Source organism: Anolis sagrei, chromosome 1, assembly GCF_037176765.1.
Source record: "Anolis sagrei isolate rAnoSag1 chromosome 1, rAnoSag1.mat, whole genome shotgun sequence".
In the NCBI taxonomy this organism is placed as follows: domain Eukaryota; kingdom Metazoa; phylum Chordata; class Lepidosauria; order Squamata; family Dactyloidae; genus Anolis; species Anolis sagrei.
Window position 1 is genome coordinate 24,432,504 of NC_090021.1, and position 22,329 is coordinate 24,454,832.

Here is a 22,329-nt window from a genome sequence, read left to right on the forward strand (position 1 = left end):
GAGGTTCTCTGTGGGTAGTTTGTCCAGATTCTATCATTGGTGGGGTTCAGAATGCTCTTTGATTGTAGATGAATTATAAATCCCAGCAAATACAACTCCCAAATGTCAAGGTCTATTTCCCCCAGTGTTCACATTTGGGCATATTGAGTATTTGTGCCAAGTTTGGTCCAGATCCACCATTGTTTGAGTCTGCAGTGCTCTCTGGATGTAGGTGAACTACAATTCCCAAACACAAGTGCGCACCAAACCCTTCCAATATTTTCCGTTGGTCATGGGAGTCCTGTGTGCCAAGTTTGGTTCAATTCCATCGTTGGTGGAGTTCAGAATGCTCTTTGATTGTAGGTGAACTATAAATCCCAGCAACTACAACTCCCAAATGAATAAATCAATGCTCCTCCCTCCAACCCCACCAGTATTCAAATTTGGGTGTATCGGGTATTTATGCCAAATTTGGTCCAGTGAATGAAAATACATCCTGCATATCAGATATTTACATGACAATTCATAACAGTAGCAAAATTACAGTTATGAAGTAGCAATGAAAATAATGTTGTGTTTAGGAGTCATCACAACATGAGGAACTGTATTAAGGGGCCGCGGCATTAGGAAGGCTGAGAAGCACTGGTCTAGAATCTGACTTCTCCAAACCATATGCATCTGCATCTCCTCAACCAAACCTAAGGATATAAACCCAGAGCATATTATTCTCATTCTTCTGCAGCCAGAGATTCCCAATCCTTTAAAAAATGTCACAATCCAGCAACTACAACTCCCAAATGACAAAATCAATCCCCCCCCCCCCCCCAACTTCAAGAGTATTCAAATTTGGGCATATTGGGCATTTGTGGCCAATTTGGTCCAGCGAATGAAAATACATCCTTCATATCAGATATTTACATGACGATTCATAACAGCAGCAAAATTACAGTTATGAAGTAGCAATTAAATTTTTTTTTTGTTTGGGGTTCACCACAACATGAGGAACTGTATTAAGGGGTAACGGCATTAGGAAGGTTGAGAACCACTCCTGTATATTAATATTAAATATTACTACCGTTAGTGCTCCTGCTTCTAATAAAAGCTAATCTAATCATTTTCTTTCAGATAAGTCATTTCATCTCGCCTAAATCCCCCAACTATTCTTCAATTAATGTACGCAGAATCTCAGTCTGCATCCTTATCTCTATGTTGAAAAAGTGAGTGAGCACAAGGAGAAGACGTAACCCAGCACTTTGAGTTTCAAAGAAGAAGCTCTATATGCAAAGCAGCATGACTCCTTATCATTGTGGAATACATTCTTGGACTTCACATGGATATACACAAAGCTGTGTACAATAGCAAATCTTATTGAAAAGTAGAAGTTCCAACCCAAGAATATAATTGGGTCACTCTGGAGGATTAATAAAATACCTATAAAAGGCATACTTTGTCAGATATAAATAAATTATGCCATGGGAACTGGTACTGCAGATATGAGGGTTGTGCTGTATGCATAATGGATAAAACAAAATTCTGCACTTGGACAAAGAATTGAGAAATTAGACATAAGTTTGACAACAGAGTGAAAAACAATCATCCTTTCTAGCCATCTCTACTTTGGGGGCTCCTGATTGGTTCTTTGAGTTTGAATGATATACTTTATTAGAATTATATTGCTTCCAGGAGTTGTTCCAACTACCATGACAATTCAAGAGACAGTATCTATCTTTTACATCTTACTGTTTAATTTATACAAAATTTGTCCAAAAAAAAGGAAGACGAAGAAGAAAGAAAACAACGGAAAGTTCCAAAACAAAAATTACCATTGGTTGTTTGGGTTTTTTGGGGTGTATAGCCATGTTCAAGAAGTATTCTCTTCTGACGTTTCACCTGCATCTATGGCAGGCATCCTCAGAGGTTGTGCAGTCTGAACCTCACAACCTCTGAGGATGCCTGCTATAGATGGAGGTGAAATGTCAGGAGATAATACTTCTAGAACATGGCCATACACCCCAAAAAACCAAAACAACCCAGTGTTTCCAATACAAAGATTACCATATTTGAATACCTGTAAACTTCTGTATATGGAGCCCCCGGTGATGCAGCAGGTTAAACTGCTGAGCTGCTGAACTTGCTGATAAAAAGCTCAGTGGTTTGAATCCGGGCAGCAGGGTGAGCTCCCGCTGTTAGTCCCAGCATCTGCCAACCTAGGAGTTCGAAAACACACAAATGTGAGTAGATCAATAGGTACCACTCGAGCAGGAAAGTAACAGAGCTCCATGCAGTCAAGCCGCCACATCCCCTTGGAGGTGTCTGTGGACAATGCTGGCTCTTTGGCTTAGAAATGGAGATGAGCACCAAGCCCCAGAGATGGACGCGACTAGACTTAATGTCAAGATGAACCTTTACCTTTACTAAACTTCTGTGCATAAGGGAGAAAATCCCACAATGTCTGCTTTGAACTGGGTTTTCTGAGTCCACACTCAGATAATGTGGAATTTCCTGCCATGATATTCCTTTAACTATCATGGCTCAATGCTATGGAATAACGGGAGTTGTAGTTTGACATAGTCTCACCAAACTACAAATCCCAGTTTGGGTGCCAAGGCAATGCTGTGGAATCATGAGAGTTGTAGTTTGACATAGCCTCACCAAACTACAAATCCCAGTTTGGGTGCCAAGGCAATGCTGTGGAATCAAGAGTTGTAGTTTGACATGGCCTCACCAAACTACAAATCCCAGTTTGGGTGCCAAGGCAATGCTGTGGAATCATGAGAGCTGTAGTTTGACATGGTCTCACCAAACTACAAATCCCAGTTTGGGTGCCAAGGCAGTGGTATGGAATCATGAGAGTTGTAGTTTGACATGGCCTCACCAAACTACAAATCCCAGTTTGGGTGCCAAGGCAATGCTGTGGAATCATGAGAGCCGTAGTTTGACATGGCCTCACCAAACTACAAATCCCAGTTTGGCTACCAAGGCAATGCTGTGGAATTCTGGGAGTTGTAGCCTGCAGAGTGTTGGTGTCTTAAACTACAGCTTCCAGGATTCCCCTGCTCTGAGCCATAGCCGCTAAAGTGGAATCAAATTGTACTAATTCTACAGTGTGCATACACCTTTAAGAGAAGCCTTCCCACTGAGGCTGGCTCATGAATGCCTTTTTGTCCTAAAAGGGGTGGGCATTACAAACTGGGTCGAACGCTGGCAAACAACCAATCACAGAGGCGCGCTGCTAACACTCTAATTGGCTGAGTTGGGAAGTGAGGGCGCTTATTGGACAAGCTGGATTGCCCTGTTCCGCTCCGATTGGCCTTCTTCGGAGGCAGCCTGGGCCTCCCCGCTTGCCGATTGGGTAGAGGGCGACACGCTCTCGGCTGCCATTGGCGGAGGCTGCTGGTTGTCATAGTTACGCAGCGGGAGGCAAGAGGCTCCCGGAAGTGGAGAGCGGGAGGGAGGGAGCGTGTGTGGAGAGGGAGCTGCGTGTCTGTGGGGTCCCCATGGCTTCCGGGGCCGCGCTGTGGGCGCTCCTGCTCCTCGCCCCGGGGCCCTGGCTGGGCGGAGCCGTGGCCGAAGACGGAGACTGGGTCAAGCTGCCCAATAAGTGCGAAGGTGAGGCCGGGGGCCATTGGGATCTCTGGCCATGCTTCCACACTGTAGACTTAACCCAGTTTGACACCACTTGAACTCAGTGCTGTGGAATCCTGAGATTTGTCCTTTTATACCTTTCTTATCCTTATCCTTCTTTGCCTCAACAGACTACAACTCCCAAGGATTGCATAGCATTGAGCCATGGCTCTTCAAGTGGTGTCGAACTGTGTTAATTCTGCAGTGTAGATGTACCCAAAGTTGCAGAGGGTGTAAAAATGCCACCAGGATCAATGAAAAAGAATGAGCATGAGAAAAGGGAATGAGTCTCTCAGTTTCAACAAAAGAAAGGTATTGATCTGAGGCTTAGTAGGTTTTGTAATAATTTTGGGTTGCTGTGAGTTTCTGGCCATGTTCCAGAAGCATTCTCTCCTGACGTTTCGCCCACAACCTCTGAGGACCGCTCCACCTCTGAGGATGCCTGCCATAGATGTGGGTGAAACGTCAGGAGAGAATGCTTCTCGGCCCTGTTTACCTTTCCGAACGTATTCTCCCCTATGAACCATCAAGATTATTAAGATCGTCTGGAGAGGCCCAGCTCTTGGTCCCACCGACCTCGCAAGCACATCTGGTGGGGACGAGGGACAGGGCCTTCTCGGTGGTGGCCTCGCGACTCTGGAACTTTCTCCCACTGGAGATCAGAACCGCCCCTTCTATCCTGACATTTAGGAAACAGCTGAAGTACTTTGTCTCCTGTACTATTCTAATAATATGTTATAATATAATATATTGCATATACATATAATATTTATAATATTATAATGTAATGTAATATACTACTACTAATAATAATGTGATATTATAAGTATATATTTATATTACATGTAATATTACTAATAATATTACAGTATAATTGATATGGTGCAATATAGCAATATTTAAAACTGATATTGTACTATGTTAATAATATATTGTATGTATATATACCTTGTAAGCCGCTCTGAGTCCCCTTCGGGGTGAGAAGGGTGGCATATAAATGTCGTAAATAAATAAATAAAATAAATATGGAGACAGGCATTCGACGAGTGAGCCAACACCCTGAGATATGGATGGAGGATGATGAGCAACGATTTTAGTCTGACGACTGACCATTATAGTTATTGATTGTAATTGCTGTTTTAATGTTTTACTGGAATATGTATTATGATGTTTTATTGATGGTATGTGATATTATGGTTGGAAACCGGTCTGAGTCCCTCAAGAGAGGTGAGAAGGCCGGTATACAAAACTTATAAATAAATAAATAAATAACAAGGCCAGACAGGCCAGAAAAATCACAACAAACCTTTGTAAAAATAGCACGAATACACATATTAAAATGTATTTCTATAAAATATACATATTAAAACGTATTTCTATAAAGTACATATTAAAATATACAAAATGTAGATTAAACACAGGACACATTCATGTTTAAAAACTGTGTAAGTAGGCCTGCTGGAAGAAATAGGGTGGTTTCTAAATTTTGACAGCTCGTTTTCTCTTTTTTGTGTATCTTAATATTTATTTTATAGAAATAAATTTTAATACGTATCTTTTATGGTAATACATTTTAATATGGTATTTGTGGAATTTTTGGAATCTTTATGTGTTTTAATTATTTTTAACCCGCCTCCAACCATGAAGAGAGGCAAGTAATAATAATAATAATACCAGGTGACAGCCGCATTGAGGAAAAACAACAGAAAAAACTCAGCCACTATCAAGACCTCAAAATCAAACTGCAAAGGCTCTGGCATAAACCAGTACAGATGGTCCCACTGGTCATTGGCAGACTGGGTGCCGTGCCAAAAGATCTCAGCCGGCCTTTGGAAACAATAAACATCAACAAAATCACAATCTGTCAAGTGCAAAAGGCCACCTTACTTGAATCTGCGCGCATCATTTGAAAATACATCACACAGTCCTAGATGCTTGGGAAGTGTTCGACTTGCGATTTTTTGATACGAAATCCAGCATATAGATCTCGTTTGTTGTGACATACTGTGCTTTTGTATCAGAATAATAATAATAATAATAATAATAATAATAATAACAACACTAAATAAGCTAATATCTTCCAACAAAGGACTCCCCCAGGCAGAAAGCAGTCAGGCTTTGAAGCTTCAAGGCCATTAAATGCTTGTCAAGGTGGCTAATTGCAACATTCACACTTGCTTCAAATAGACAAGAGTTCTTTCTTCCACCCTGGATGTTCCACAGATATATAAACCCCACTTGCCTAGTTTCCAACAGATCTTTTGACTTTTGAGCATGTCTGTCATAGATGTGGGCTAAACATCAGGAGCGAATGCATTTGGACCATGGCTATACAGCCTGGAAAACTCATAGCAACCGAATAATAAACTTTATAACCTGCTTTATCTCCCCAAGGGTACTTTTAATATTATTAGTAGCAGTAGTAGTAGTATTAGTATTTAGCTCTACCAACATAGCAGAATTTCTCAAATGAAGTGAGCTTTGATAATAGCTTTCCACAAATTTGGATATCTTTTAAAACACTGCTTTTTAAACAGTGGGTTTTGACCCCAAATGGGTCCACTTCACTCATTGTTGATATCACTAAACATTGGGCAACAAGAAAAGGTTTTTGATCACAACCCATTTACACAAATCTATTAGCAACAATGTGCAGTGGACTCTGCAGAAGATGCTTCAAACTCTTAAAACGAGTGAAGAAGGAAAGGAACTGAAACACAGCCTTTCACTAAAAATGGAACCATCAGAGTAAATGAAGAAAAGAGGAAGTTGCAGCCAAGGCTTACTGAAGTGAAAGCAACTTTGGGTGTTTTCATAAGGGGAGTAGTAGATTTAGAATAGAAAGATAGTCGTTCAGTGAAGCTCACTTTGTGAACAGAAGGAACGTCAAACCTATTTATTATCTCAAGAGTACATCTACAATGCAAAATGAATACAGGTTGACACTAGTTTCAATGCTATGGCTCGATACTGTGGAATCCTGAATGCTTTAGTTTGCTGAGGCACCAGTGCGACTTGGCAGAGAAGGCTAAGCACCTTGTAAAACTACAACTGCATTATAGGTGCAGTCTCAAATTCCTGGAAGAAAGAATAAGATTAACATTCATAGTAGGAAACTGACTACATTGGCATTTGTCTCCATGATATATCTGTAAGAGATTATTATTATTATTATTATTATTATTATTATTATTATTATAATATTTATACCTCACTTTATGCATCCCGAAGCAACATACATTATTGTAAGGCTTTCATGGCCAGAATCACTGGGTTATTGTGAGTTTTTCAGGCTGTATGGCCACGTTCAAGCAGCATTCTCTCCATACAGCCCGAAAACACACAGCAACCCGGTGATTCTGGCCATGAAAGCCTTCAACAATATTGTATGTTGCTGCGGGTTACCTAAAATGAGGTATAAATAAATATAATAATTATAATCATAATAAATTATCTTACAAATATGTCATGCAGACAAATGCCAATGAAAAACTCACAGCAACCCAGTGATTCCAGCCATGAAAACTTTCAACCAGAATGTATGTTGTTGTTTTAAAAATTGATTACTGGCTAAACAGTTGTGAACTTGACATTTGTTTGGTCCTGTCTTGGTCCAGCATTCCCCTTATAGCAGCAATTACTGGACTCCCAACTTCTGTCATCCTCACAATTGACCAGCCCACTACTACTATGACTATTATTTTATTTATTTGTTCCCTGCTTTTCTCCCAGGACTGGGAGCATAGCACAACCTTTAAAGCCATATTGTTTAAAAATTAACACAAGGTGAGTATTAAAATAGAATTAAATATATGCTAGCTAGGACGATGGGATTTGTAGTTGTACATCCAGAAGACTAATTTTTAATCAAGCGTAAATGTTATTGATGTTTGCACCCTTTTGTTTGAAGCTGGGGGAAATTACTTTTACTGGAACAATTGCTGTGGCATTCTGGGGGTTTTAGGTAAAAAGAAAGTACTTCAGAGATTTGCATTTGCTCAATTTGGTCTGAATTATTGCTACACTTTTCCCAGAAATATTACTGTAACTATTTGTGAACTTTCAATTTTTGTTTTTGTTTTAGTGATTGAGTACTGTGATGCCTTCATTATCTCCAAATATCAGTATTTCGTACAGTGGAGGTTTCACCTTCATAACAAACCCTAGTGTATCTACCTTTACAGCAACAATTACTATTTATCAGTGCATTCTAACTGTCCTGCATCTTATCTGACTTCAGTGTGCAAGTATGTGGCTTTAGAACTGAAGTCCTCTTTTGACGAAACTGGCAAGACCAAGGAGGTGATCGACACAAAGTATGGCTTTTTGGATGGCAAGCAATCCAAAATCAAGTACACAAAATCGTAAGTGACTACAAGATAGACAAAGTGTGGGAATTAATCATTTATTTTGGACCTCTGCTGTAGATCGTCCAATGAAGCATAAAATGCATTGTGCATGCTTCCAAACCTCCTCTGACTTGTCCATCAGACAAAGATGTTAAAAATCATATGGGAGAAAAATGGTGATCGCATTAGAGTCACAAGCCTACATTCTGTCTGAGATGTTGTCAGTTAAGATTTTAGTGAGAAATTTCAAAGCAGACCAAGGTTACTCTCCTTAGTGGCCATGTGAAAAAAACAAAGAGCAATTAGAGGCAAGTAATACAATTTCACTTCAGTAGAAAGAGAAAAGTTGGCTTCCCTTAAAAGACAGACATGATGTCCTTGCCCTGACCTAGACAATTGGCATTTAGTTCCAGGCAGGCCAATGGAATGGGACTTTTTCTCTTCACTCTTCTTTTGAAGATATTGGAATGGGGGTTATTGACACCACTCCCTTGGATGAGTCTAGTGAATACATATGGACCCAGTTCTTGGAAATGTGGAACCAAATTATGGTTTCCTGCAGCTGGTTGATGATGGAGGTACACTATTTTTGCTGTCCCTCTAATCTTTCCATCTAAATTCCACCCTAATTCCATCTTGCCTACTATTTTAATAGGTACCAACTTCTTCCTCCTCCTCATCTTAAAGACATCTGAATATCATATACTTTCTGTCAAGTTAGTTCAGATCTTGCTTGGGCAAAATGTAATACATGGGTGACAAAACAGTGAAATTTGACTTGAGTTTGCTACAGTAAGGACTGTAGGAACTAATATACATAGCTCAGTGCTTTTGGGTCTTATGCTTTGGTGCTTAGGTATCCATCCACATTTATTTAATTAACACAATTCTACATGGTACATATGGTTCATTAAGCTCAGTAAACAGGAGAGGAGATTCCACCTGAACATTAGGAAGAACTTCCTGACTGTGAGAGCTGTTCAGCAGTGGAACTCTCTGCCCCAGAGTGTGGTGAAGCCTCCTTCTTTGAAGGTTTTTAAGGCAGGATGGCCCTCTGCCGGGAGTACTTTGAATGTGATTTTCCTGCTTCTTGGCAGAATGGGGTTGGACTGGATGGCCCACGAGGTCTCTTCCAACTCTATGATTCTATGATTCTAAACAGAGTTCAAACCACTGCCGGGTCTCAGCAGCAGACTGGTTAGGATGTCAGTTTGCCAGATGGCAAGTGGGCTCCCTTAAAGATTAGACAATATTTCAAACCTTTTGTAGCTTGTATAACAGAAGCTCCAATATTATTACTGTATGCAATAAGATCGTTATAGTACTACAGCTTGCTATGTGACAAAATCAGTTCAAGCAGATGCTGCCACATTAAAAACAGAACCAATGGTAGTAATGTGAATAATTCCTGGTGTATAGTTAAGATAGGGCCCCCTGGTGATGCAGCGGGTTAAACCGCTGAGCTGTTGAACTTGGTGGCTGGAAGTTTGGCGGTTCGAATCCGAGGAGCAGGGTGTACTCCTGCTGTTAGGCCCAGCTTCTCCCAACCTAGCAGTTCAAAAACATGGCAATGAGTGTAGATCAATAGGTACCAATTCTATGGAAAGATAACCGTGTTCCATGCAGTCGCTGGTCACATGACCTTGGAGGTGTCTATGGACAATACTGGCTCTTTAGTTTAGAAATAGAGATGAGCACACATCCCCCCCCCCCCCCCCCCCAAGAGTTGGACTTAACTAGACTTAATGTCAGGGGAAACCTTTACCTTCACCTTAGTTGAGATAACCAAATGATTGACACTATGGGAAGAAGAACCTTGAAACTCCCATTCAGAAACTAAATTCCTGTTTCTGATCCACAGTACTTAACAAAAAAGCCTGTAAGACAAAGCCCCATGGCACTGGTGAAGGGAAATCTTGGTAGTTGCAGATGGGAGAGAGAGTCTCCAGGCAGCCATTCTGCCATACAGTTAAGTTCTGCATTGGCAAGCATAAGTTTCCAGTGAATATTTATTAGTTATGTCATCAGAAACTCATGCAGAGAAATTATTTTGATCCCTGATTCTTCTTTTTTCTGTCTACAGGGACATTCGTCTGATTGAGGTGACAGAAAACATTTGCCAGAGGCTTTTGGGGTATAATCTGCACAAAGAGAGATCAGGAAGCAACAGATTTGCAAAGGTGTGTGAAGTCTTGAAATTCTTCAGTTCATAAAATTTGTTTCATTAATTTCTGTAAGTTTTAGATTTCATTGATAAGCCAGTAGATAGGAGGAAAATTGCACACAAACAGGAGTTATTTTGCCTTGTTAACAAAGTATTGTTCAGTGGACATTAAATCTTTGTTCATATTTTGAACGTTTTAATAGTTTTAATTAGATTGTTTATGTTATATGTTACTATGTTTTACCTGTGTTTTAACTGGTAAATTTTGTTGTAAGCTGCGCTTGGTCCCCATGTAAGCCTCCCAGAGTCCCTTCAGGGAGATGGTGGCAGGGTATAAAAATAAAGTTGTTGTTATGTTTAGCTCAGTGTTTCCAATCTTCAGCTCTAAATTTAATTTATTGAACGCAACTTCCAGAACTCCATTAACTAAGCTGCATAGGACTTTGTGAAGTTGATGTCCTCCCAGGGTTGTTGAAAGGCTTTTAGGAATGACTGCTAAGGCTTTTGATAGTATGGGCTCCAGATGGTTTGTATTTTTGGTCTTTGAATTGATTTGTTTTACATGGTTTTAACATTTTGATATTGTGTATACTCAAATATAAGTCTGGTTTGGGGTCTGGGGGGGGGGGTTAAATCAATGCAAAAGACCTGGGCTAGCTTACCGACATCAATTTGGGGGGGGGGGGGGGCATATAAAAATATCCTCTCATTTTGACTGTTTATAGTTGCAAGTGTGACATTTAGTTTTAACCTGATCATAGACCACAGAACTATCCATCATTGAATTCTGTGGACTGCGGCTTCTTCCTTGGTTTCTTTGCAGCATTGTACATCTATCCTTCATTTACTTTGCTGTGGTATTTCCAAATATAATTCTTAATTGATGTAACTCTCATCACTTTAGGGCATGTCTGAGACATTTGAAACACTTCATAATTTGGTGCACAAAGGAGTGAAAGTAGTGATGGACATCCCTTACGAATTGTGGAACGAAACCTCAGCAGAAGTGGCTGATCTGAAGAAACAGGTATAATGGCACTTGGATTAGCTTTATAGTTCTAATGCTGGAAATGGGAATGAACTGTGAACATATTGTTTGACACCTGAGGCCCCAAGGTTGGAAGAAAGAATATATATGCATTATTTAGGAAAGGCATTCCAACTTTTTATAATGAGAGGAAAGCTTGTACATCTATCAAATCATGGTTTTTATGTGGAAGTGAGTATGGTTATCTAAATTGATCCCCAGTCTGAGATTCTAGAAGGAACAAATTTGGCACTTGAACCTTAGGTTCCCCATCCTATTGTAGAGATGTTGTAGGATTACCCATTTCAACAGGAAGCTGATAAGGAGAACCTTGTGACCAGGACCAACATCACTGACCTGTTGACCAGATCCCACCGTATCTTTTTAGGTTGTAAGCCTGCAGATAGGTTTTCTTTCCCCAATGTAGTAGAGTGCTGCGAGTCTTATGTCCTTGCTCATAGTTATTTATAACTATTGTGAAGTTTGTGGAAAACTCAAGGTGGACGCATTAACAGGACAGAATGGCTTCAGCCTTAGGACAGAATGGGATCAGTCTCCTTTCCCCCCTCTAACCTTCTTTGACATTTTCATATCTTATCTAAGAGATTGGAGAAGGTTGGATGCAAGTGGAAAGAAATGAGGAGAAATTTACCCTTCAGAAAGCAGAGGGTTATTTTTCCAAATATAAGTTTATATTTAATTCTGTTTCTTTCTCCTTATTAGTGTGAGATAATGGTGGAGGAATATGAAGATGTGATTGAAGACTGGTACAGAAACCATCAGGAAGAAGACATCTCCCAGTTCCTTTGCGCAAATCATGTCTTGAAGGGAAAGGATACAAGTGAGTTTCTCTTTCAGAGGAACAACTGGTCGCTGAGGGACAAGTGTACAGTACTCCATCTTTTCTGAAAAGCCTATGATTGGCTACTGATGAAGGGTGTCTTCCAAAGAAGGAGCCTCCACTACACTCTGGGGCAGAGAGTTCCACTGCTGAATGGCTCTCACAGTCAGGAAGTTCTTCCTAATGTTCAGATGGAATCTCCTTTCTTGTAGTTTGAAGCCATTGTTCCACATCCTTGTCTCCAGGGCGGCAGAAAGCAAGCTTGCTCTCTCCTCCCTATGACTTCCTCTCATGTATTTATACATGGCTATCATGTCTCCTCTTAGCTTTCTCTTCTCCAGGCTAAACATAGAATCAAAGAGTTGGAAGAGACCTCATGGGCCATCCAGTCCAACCCCCTGCCAAGAAGCAGGAATATTGCCCAGCTCTTTAAGCTGCTCCTCATAGGGCTTGTTCTCCAGACCCTTGATCATTTTAGTTGTCCTCCTCTGAACACATTCCATCTTGTTAATATCTCCAACTCCTTTACTGGCAATTGCGGTGCCTTTACTTTTGGTTTGGTCCATCATGGCTCTTCTTTTATTCTTATGACTGGGAAGTGTAAGAGTGCCAATATCTCATGGTCCTTTCCATCTTTTCCTTTTTATAGGCTGCCTTGCAGAGAAATGGTCTGGCAAGAAAGGTGACCCAGCAAGTTCAGGGCAGAAGAAAGCAAAGAAAAAGGAAGGCAAGGGCAAAAAGTCAGGCAAGAGCAAAAAAAGCCGCAAGGATGAGGCGGATCAAGAGAAGGCGAAGCCAAGTGCCAAAGAGGAGGGACCTGACCGAGCCGAGGAGGATGAAGAAGTCATTCAGAAGGCAGCCCCACTGTTACACACCACTGATGAGCTATAGGTTCTTGACAGAGACATTCTGCCCATGCAATAAAGCCTTTCAATAAAGGAAGGCTTTATTGGGCCAGATAACTGTGCTTGAGCCCCTTGGAGATACGAGACGGAGCTTCTCGCTTCCTTGAGGGAAAGTGCAAATCTGTCTTTGAAGGTCACTTGAACTTGAGTTATTCAGTGTTAATTGTACCTCATTGCAGGTGAAGAGTAGATGGAACCCAGGTACCTTTTTGCATCCTTGGAAGAGAGAATGGGAAGGGCTGGTTACCTTGCCTGGTGTCTAACCTTCAATAGCTGAGCCTGCTGCTTGTGTTGATTTCTCCCCACTACCTTTGACTTACCAAAAGCACCTGGAGAGAAAAAGTAAACAGGAAGATCAGTCCTGTGGCAGTTTGCTCTATTCACAGCTCTAGCCAAGGTATCTCTCATCAACCAAGTGGGCTCTAATGCTTTAGTTCTCTTCAGTTACTTCCTCGGAAAGTGGGTCCAACAGCACTTCATCTGTCTCACTGAATTTTTTGAGAGTGAAGTACAAGTGAAGACTCTACCGGTGGAATTAAGAATGCTGCGCTTTTGCCGTGAAACTCCTTTTTTAAAGAGCTCTCTTTTTCCCTTAAGGTATTTGCAGATGTCTATGAATTTCTTCCCCATCCCGCTTTTACTGTCTGTTGCTGCCTCCTAAAAGACTGTAAATAAATGGGAAGATTTTTTTGCACATATTACCCTTTTGCCACTTTCTATGTTGGCTCTTTGTCCCTGTGAAGCGATGCTTCAGATATTACCGTATCTCTGTTTCTTAAATGTTGTTCCTTCAAAGGTTCTTACCTTCAGTTTTCTCTTGGGGGGAGAGGTGTGGCTTTTTGGACTACAGCTCTCAGAATCCCCCAGTCAACATGGCTACTGGGGAATGATAGTCCCATCTCCCCAAAGTAACTTAGTTGTTGCAACTCAGGGTAGTTTTCACCTTGCTCCCAGACACCACCACACCAAAGCTGTAAGTTTTGTAGTTTATTGAGAAAAAAGGAAAAATCAAAACAAAGTATAAGAAATGCAAAAGTTCCATAGGCAGGACAAAGGTTTAAATGCAAAGACAAAGTTTCCAAGATCCAAAGGGAAAAACATGAAGCATAATCCCTTAGCAATGGTCAAACAAGAATCCATGGAAAACAGTTGAAAACAAGACCCAAATCCCAGACACAGGAGGCCAGAAGCGTGCTGTTAAAAGCCAAAGTTAATCCACAGAAGTTTGCTGGGAAGAGCTACGTTGGACTGACAACCCTTGTTTGTCAGCTACAAGGCTAAATACCCTTTGCAGACATGAACGCATTGCACCCTTAGCTTCCCACTTGCTAGCCAAGGGGGTGCTTCTCCGGAGCCTTAATTGCAGATGGTCTTGTCTGTTTATTAATTCCTTATCTTCAAGGCTATGCAACCCCTTATCTTGGTCCAGCTGGACCGGATCACTGTGAGGAGGAAAAGGCTTCTCCACCTGGCCATGTGAGATTTCACTCTCGTTATCAGTCTCACTAACATTCCTTTCCCTTGGGAACTGACTTGCTGTTTCTCCTCCAGCAGCCCCACCGTCAGCCCTGTCTGAAGCATGTACAGAAATCTGTAACCCATCAGCCGCCTCATCATCCTGTAGGAATTCTGGCTCAGAAGGCCCAACGAACTCAGCTTCAGACTCAGAGTCAAGCTGAGTCACAACATTAGTAGGACTAAAAATGGGATCTTAGGATGCAACCACATATTCCAGGCATGGGCATACTTCGCCCCTCCGGGTGTTTTGGACTCCAACTCCCACAACAGCCGGTAGGCTGTTAGGAATTGTGGGAGTTAGAGTCCAAAACACTCAGAGGGGCGAAGTGTGCCCATGCCTGCACTATTGGGATATGGATTATGACCTGTTAGGATCATAACCTATTGGGTATCAGGGTTACGGAAGTATTCCTTTAGTTTATTGGGTAATGGATGTTCACTGGGCACATGGATATCTTGTTTGAATGGATGCTCTTATCAGACAAAGATTCAAATAGACTTCTTTTAAAATAACATGTTTGTTTTACTCACAACTTCATGTTTTACTCACAACTTTACTCACAACTTTACTCACAACTACAGACACATTTCTTGTCAGGTTAAACTTTAAAACGTTTTGGTTTGTATCTTTAACAGTCTCTTCAAAACTATATTCTGCACAGTTCTCTTTCATAACAGTCTACTTTCAAAGGAACTCAAGTCTCAACCGTTTCTATCTTCCTACACTGCCTTCTGTACTCAAACAGATTTCTATACTCAAGCTGACTCAAGGCTCAACTGGTTTCTAACTTCCTACACTGACATCTGTCTGAAAAACGGACTCAAGCCTCAACTGTCATCCTTTTAAAACTGCATTCTAAACAACCACATGACCTGCAGCCCCTCCCACTGCCTCAAGCATATAGAGCTAAGGAAACGGAAAACCAAAGAAGATATACACTTTGAAATAAACAGTACATTATAAACAGACAAAATATTAAATAGAAGAGGCTTGAGAAGGTTGCTATCTCCAACACACGCTACACGCTTATAACACTTTGGTAGTGCTTCTTCAGTCCTGCCAGCAGAAGGGTTTAACCCAGTGGTTCTCAACCTGTGGGTCCCCAGATGTTTTGGCCTTCAACTCCCAGAAATCCTAACAGCTGGTAAACTAGCTGGGATTTCTGGGAGTTGTAGGAAAAAACACCTGGGGATCCACAGGTTGAGAACCAGTGGGTTAACCCATTGCATTACCAGGGGCTCCTTAATTTACAATACTATAGCAACATATATATAAATAATACTAGTTGTCCCCTGCCACGCACTGCTGTGTCCCAGTCTGTGTATATGTGTATGTATGTGTCTATGTGTATAAATGTGGTTTTGTGCATGGGTTGTAATATATTTTTTATTTTTTGGCTTTTTAAGTCTCTTCCACTGTGTTTTTTCATTGTTTTTATGAGTGATGGTCACTCGTTGGCCTGATAGGTGTCTTGTGTCCAAATTTGGTGTCAATTCACCAAATTTTTGAGTTATGTTAATCCCACAAATGAACATTACATTTTTATTTACCGTATATAGATATAGGATCCCGTGTATTGATTTCCTTGAGCATGGAACAACACCCTAGAATGAATGCAGGTTTACACCATTTTAACAACCACAACTCAATGCTATGGAATCATGGGAGTTGTAGTTTTACAACATCCTTAGCCTTTTCTTGTGTCTAGTAAAGGTAAAGATTTCCCCTGATATTAAGTCTAGTCGTGTCCAGCTCTGGGAGGTGGTGTTGATTGCCATTTCTAAGCCGAAGACTCAGTGTTCGTAGACACCTCCAAGGTCATGTGGCCAGCATGACTGCATGAAGTGCCATTACCTTCCTGCAGAAGCTGTACTTAGTGATTTACTCACATTTGCATGTTTTCAAACTGCTAGGTTGGCAGAACTGCTAGGTTGGCAGAAGGTATGGGCTAACAGCAGGAGCTCACCCCGCTCTCCAGATTCATCCCGCCAACCTTTCAGTCAGCAAGTTCAGCAACTCAGCAGTTTAACCCACTGTGCCACCAGGGAGTTTAACCTGCTATACCATCAGTGTGTTTTGGTGCCTAAAGACACTACAAATCCCAGGATTCCATATAGCATTGAGCTATGGCAGCCTCTGTTGATTTTTGCCCTATATTCCTCTCTAGACAGATACGCACATGCTGTAATATGGGACCAGCAGGTGGCTCTCTCAGAGCTTTGAAAAAGTTAATAGCTTTTGAAAAGACAGTCTCAAGCAAAACCCAGCCTATCCTTGAAAAGCCCACAAAGGTTCAATTGAAGTTCATCCTCCGCACTGAGGTTTTGAATACTGTACACTAGGAGGACTTTCCTGCTATTCATAGCAGACTTCCTCTTCTGAATTGCTTCCTTTCTATTGAGGTTTATCGCTTCTTAATCATATCAAAAGTAGCATGACTATTGCGCTTCCTCTTTTGTTTTGAGGCAAACAACCAGAAACGCGAATAATATTTTTGGTTCCCCATATATTTTGCTGAAATCAGTTATTATACTTTTGGGACTTAAAGTCACTTGGATTTCTTTCTCATTCCTTAGCATTTCTTCCAACTTCTTATGTTACCAGTTGGGGGACTTACTCAGCAAGAATGGCATGAATTTCCCAGACCTCATATGCCTCGTGTGTCATTCCAGAATTAGCAATGATGGCTCTAATGTTATATGTAGTTTTCTTTTTCCATTTTGAAGTGTTTCTGCTCTTAATGAGAGGCTTAATTCATAGGCTGACCTTACTGCTCTCCATGACTTACCTTTGCAAGAAGCTAACCTTCACAAGATGCAGTGATGATATAATTGGGCAAATACACTTCTTCAAAAGTATCTTCCAACATGTCTTTTGTAGGATCATAGAATCATAGGGTTAGAAGAGATCCCAATGGCCATCCATTCCAACCCCATTCTGCTAAGCAGGAACACACAATCAAAGCACTCATAGAATCACAGAGTTGGAAAAGATCTTGTGGATCTTCCAGTCTAACCCCCTGCCAAGAAGCAGGAAAATTGCATTCAAAGCACCCCCAACAGATGGTCATCCAGCCTCTGTTTAAAAGCCTCCAAAGAAGGAGCCTCCACCACATTCTGAGGCAGAGAGTTCCACTGTTAGGAAGTTCTTCCTAATGTTCAGGTGGAATCTCCTTTCCTGTAGTTTGACGCCATTGTTCCATGACCTAATTTCCAAGGCAGCAGAAAACAAGCTTGCTCCCTCCTCCCTATGATTTCCTCTCACATATTTATACATGGCCATCATGTCTCCTTTCTGCCTTTTCTTCTCCAGGCTAAACATGCCTAGCTCTTTCAGCCACTCCTCAAAGGACCCTTGATCATTTTAGTCACCCACCTTTGCCAAGCACATTCCAGCTTGTCAACATCTCCCTTCAATTGCGGTGCCCAGAATTGGACACAGTGTGATTCCAGTTGTGGTCTGACCAAGGCAGAAGAGAAGGGGTAGCATGACTTCCCTGGATCTAGACACTAGACTCCTATTGATGCAGGCCAAACTCCCATTGGCATTTTAAGCTGCCACATCACATTGTTGCCTCATGTTTAACTTGTTGGCCACAAAGACTCCAAGATCTTTTTTCCACATCCTGCTGTCAAGGCAGGCGTCCCCCATTCTGTATCTTTGTATTTCATGTTTTCTGCCTAAGTGGAGTATCTTGTATTTGTCCCTGTTGAACTCTGTTTTGTTAGTTTTAGCCATTCATCTCTCTAATCCAGGGGTCCTCAAACTTTTTAAATAGAGGGCCAGGTCACAGTCCCCCAAACTGTTGGAAGGCCAGATTATAATTTGAAAAAAAAAACAACAACCCATGAATGAATTCCTATGCACACTGCACATATCTTATTTGTAGTGCAGGAAACGCTTAAAAACAATACAATAATTAAAATGAAGAACAATTTTAACAAATATAAACTTATTAGTATTTCAGTGGGAAGTGTGGACCTGCTTTTGGCTGATGAGATAGGATTGTTGTTGTGTGCTTTCAAGACGTTTCAGACTGAGGTTGACCCTGAGCAAGGGCCGGGTAAAGACCTTGGAGGGCTGTATCCGGCCCCTGGGCCTTAGTTTGAGGACCCCTCCTCCAATCTGTCAAGAGCATTTTGAATTCTGCTCCTGTCTTTTGGAGTATTCTGCCTTGGCCAGACCTCACCTGTGTCCAATTCTGAGCACTGCAATTGAAGAGAGATGTTGAAAAGTTGGAATGTGTCCAGAGGAGGGCAACTCAAATGATCCAGGGTCTGGAGAAAAGCCCTATGATGAGTGGCTTAAAGAGCTGGGCATGTTTAACCTGAAGAAGAGAAGGCTGAGTGGAGACATGATGAGGGCTAATAAATCAATATGTGAGGGGAAGTCATAGGGAGGGAGGAGCAAGCTTGTTTTCTGCTGCCGTGGAGACTAGGATGCTGAACAATGGCTTCAAACTACAGGAAAGGAGATTCCACCTGAACATGAGGAAGAACTTCCTAACTGTGAGAGCTGTTCAGCAGTGGAACTCTGCCCCAGAATGTGGTGGAGGCTCCTTCTTTGGAAGCTTTTAAGCAGAGGCTGATGGCCATCTGCAGGGGTGCTTTGAATGTGATTTTCCTGCTTCTTGACGGGATTGGACTGGATGGCCAACGAGGTTGCTTCCAACTCTAGAATTCTATGATTCTAAGGTCTGGTAAATAAATTAAATTCTTAGCTATTAAAAAGACATGGCAGGTTGCGTATCATGATTGAAGAGATATGACGGTTTTGTCCTAAATAGAATGTTTACCTCTTAACGTTACATAAAGAATTCAATCACTTATAGGAATAGAAAGCAAAACACCTTTCTATGTGGTCAGAGTAACTTTATCAGTGTTTTCTTTCTATTCCTGTGCTTCTTTATCACCACACATCAACATATAAATCAAGGGACACCACCAAAGAGAAACATGTGCCACCCTAACAGGTTTCATCTGCGTGGCTCAAAGTATCACATTTTGGTTTTGCTTTCAATAATTGTCTTCATGGTATTGTCTTGTGCTATCAGGAAATGCAACACCCAAAGTTACAAAAGAACTTTTGAGAACTTTTATAATCCTCTTGTTTACACTTAACTGCTGTCCCTGCATGTTTTCTTTCAACGTTTTGGTTTTGGTTTTCACTGACCACTGCTGTTGTGGCATAAACTCGCTAACACCAATATGGATAAGTGCCTACTGTTTTTAATCAAGGCTCTTTATTCTAACACCATGGCTAGAATAAGAGTTGGTATCTCTGGATCATTAACTGACCCCATTCACACTAATAAAGGAGTAAAACAAGGATGTCTACTGGCACAATACTCTTTCATCTATACTTGAATGACATAATACCTGCACTCTCAGAGCCAGAATTTTTCCCACCCACAGTATTATTTTTATTTATTTATTTACTGTATTTGTATACCGCCTTTCTCAGCCCACAGGCGACTCAAAATTCAATGCCCACAATACCATAAATAAAATTAAAAACTTTAACATATAATAAAAACCATACAACATCAATAAAAGCATAAAACATCAGTGTCTTCTTGTTAAAAACATTGTCCAGTCCCATCATCTAGTCATTCCATATTCCTATGTTACTTACTCTGCATATGCAAACGCTTGCTCAAAAAGCCAAGTCTTTTTGAAATGCTAAAATGTTTTTTCCGAAATGTTAAAAAAGAGGGGGTTGATCTGATGTCCCTAGAGAGGGCGTCCCATAGCCAAGGGGCCACCGCTGAGAAGGCCCTGTCTGTCGTCCCCGCCAGTCATATTTGTGACAAAGGTGGGACTGAGAGCAGGGCCTCCCCAGACGATCTTAAGATCCTAAATGGTTCATAAGGGGAGATGCGTTTGGACAGGTAAGTTGGACCAGAACCCTATAGAGCTTTATAGTCCAAAGCCAGCACTTTGAATTGTACTCGGTAGCAAAATGACAGCTAGTGGAGCTGGCGCAACAGGGGAGTTGTATGCTCCCTGAGCGGTGCTCCTGTTGGCAACCTGGCTGCCGTCCATTGGACCATTTTAAGCTTCCGGACAGTCTTCAAAGGCAACCCCACGTAGAGCCCATTGCAGTAGTCTATACAGGATGTAACCAGAGCTTGGACTATCGTGGCCGTCAGACTTCCCAAGGTACAGGAGCAGCTGGCGCACAAGCTTTAACAGTAGGATCCAAGAAAGCTTAAGCGGCTCAGGGGGAAAAGGAAAAGGCCTGAGGCTGTTAGGAATTGTGGAAGTTGAAGTCCAAAACACTTGGAGGGTTAAAGCTGCCCTTGTCTAGTCTACACTGTAGAATGAATGCAGTTTGACAACACTTTAACTACCATGCTCAGTGCTATGGAATCCTAGATACTAGTTTTGTGAGGCATCAGCAGAAAAGGCTAAAGTCCTTGTAAAACTATAATTCCCATGATTCCATAGGACTGAGGCTATGGCAGTGAAAGTGATGTCAAGCCGCATTCATTCAATAGTGTAGATACACCCTAGAATGTCCCCACTTCACATCAAGTCCAGATGCCATTTTCATTTGACAAAGGAGAAAGGTGCGGGCTTTTTTGGATGGGAATAATACCACTGTGGATGTGGACAATTAATATCAAGCGTTTTTTAAAATACCTAGTAAGGTCCCAATGCAGTCCAAGAACTATATTTGTCCCCTTTTCTGTTTGAAACTAAGCTTTTTTTAACCTTCATTTCCAGAATCCAATTTGGTTGGCCCTGATGGCATGCTTTAAGAATCCAGTTTCAGCGACATTCCTTTGTTTACTTCCTTGTGTCCTTTATAGATAGCTATCTTTGTCTTTCTTTTCAAAACTATTTACTTTACTGTTATTTACTATGCGCCTTCAAGTTATTTCCGTCCTATGGCAACTCTAAGTTGTCCATGGCAAGATTTGCCTTTGCTTTCCTCTGAGGCTGAGAAAGTGTGACTTTCCCAAGGTTCCCGAAGTTGGTTTAATTGCTGTGCTATTCATAATCACCATCAGACTCTCATTATCATCACACTATTGTGATAATCATCATTATTACAACCACTACTACCTCATTATAATTTTCTTGGTTGAGAACGAGATACAAAACCAAACAACAGCATTCTCAATACTGTTCGAGGCTGTTGATAAATCTTTTGGTACAGTGGCAGCATACCTTCCAGTTGTCCCAATTAGGCAGAGATAATTGGGATGAATCCTCTGTCATTCCACTTTCCATGCTGCAAGTCACATAGAGTTTAATCTATGCTGATGATTGTGCCATCACCGCCCAAGCAGGGAGCTTTGAGATGGTTGAACAAAAGCTCTCCAAAGCTTTAGGTGCTCTTACTGCCTATTACATGGAAAACCAACCGATTCCTAATCCATCTAAAATGCAGATGTGTGCTTTTCACCTTAAGAACAGACAAGCATCTCGAGCTCTGAGGATTACCTGGGAAGGAATCCCACTGGAGCATTGCAGCACACCCAAATACCTGGGAGCCCCTCATGCTTAAATTATAAGAAGCACTGCTTAAATATCAAGCAAAAAGTGGGCGCTAGAAATAACATCATACCAAAGCTGACTAGCACAACTTGGGGATAAGAACAGATACTACACTTGATCTTAGCCAAAAGGCCGAGAAGCAATCACAACCAGATACAGTGAAGACATTTACCCTTGCGCTTAATACATACGCCCAGTGTGGAACACATCTCACCATGCTAAAACAGTGGATGTGGCTCTTAATGTGTCATGCCACATTATCACAGGATGTCTGCACCCTACGTCATGGGAAGAAGTATACTGTTTAGCCGGTATTGCACCACCTGATGTCTGCCGAGAAGCAGACCAAGGCAGTGACATCTCCGGCCTATCCTCTGTTCAGATATCACCCAGCAAGCCAATGCCTGAAATCAAGA

At 41.4% G+C, this 22,329-nt stretch overlaps 1 protein-coding gene and 1 non-coding gene across 2 annotated transcripts; one reads left to right on the forward strand and one right to left on the reverse strand.

Moving 5' to 3' along the window:
- Positions 1–3,414: 3,414 nt before the first annotated feature.
- CNPY3 (canopy FGF signaling regulator 3) lies at positions 3,415–13,583 on the forward strand. The gene is made up of 6 exons (XM_060754468.2): positions 3,415–3,588; positions 7,844–7,967; positions 10,036–10,132; positions 11,021–11,143; positions 11,867–11,984; positions 12,634–13,583. The coding sequence occupies exons 1-6, from the start codon at positions 3,477–3,479 to the stop codon at positions 12,873–12,875; spliced, it is 816 nt and encodes a 271-aa protein (XP_060610451.2). The 5' UTR covers positions 3,415–3,476; the 3' UTR covers positions 12,876–13,583.
- Positions 13,584–21,864: 8,281 nt separating this feature from the next.
- LOC132762217 (U2 spliceosomal RNA) lies at positions 21,865–22,057 on the reverse strand. The gene has a single exon (XR_010909112.1). It is a non-coding gene; the product is annotated as a U2 spliceosomal RNA (small nuclear RNA).
- Between the last annotated feature and the right edge of the window lie 272 nt (positions 22,058–22,329).

What these genes read in the sequence shown, in the direction of transcription:
- CNPY3 (XM_060754468.2), top strand. Translation starts at nt 3,477, where the DNA reads ATGGCTTCCGGGGCCGCGCTGTGGGCGCTCCTGCTCCTCGCCCCGGGG. An exon ending in GCTGCCCAATAAGTGCGAAG is followed by an intron (nt 3,589 to 7,843) that starts GTGAGGCCGGGG and finishes ATCTGACTTCAG; the next exon opens with TGTGCAAGTATGTGGCTTTA. An exon ending in CTTGAAGGGAAAGGATACAA is followed by an intron (nt 11,985 to 12,633) that starts GTGAGTTTCTCT and finishes TCCTTTTTATAG; the next exon opens with GCTGCCTTGCAGAGAAATGG.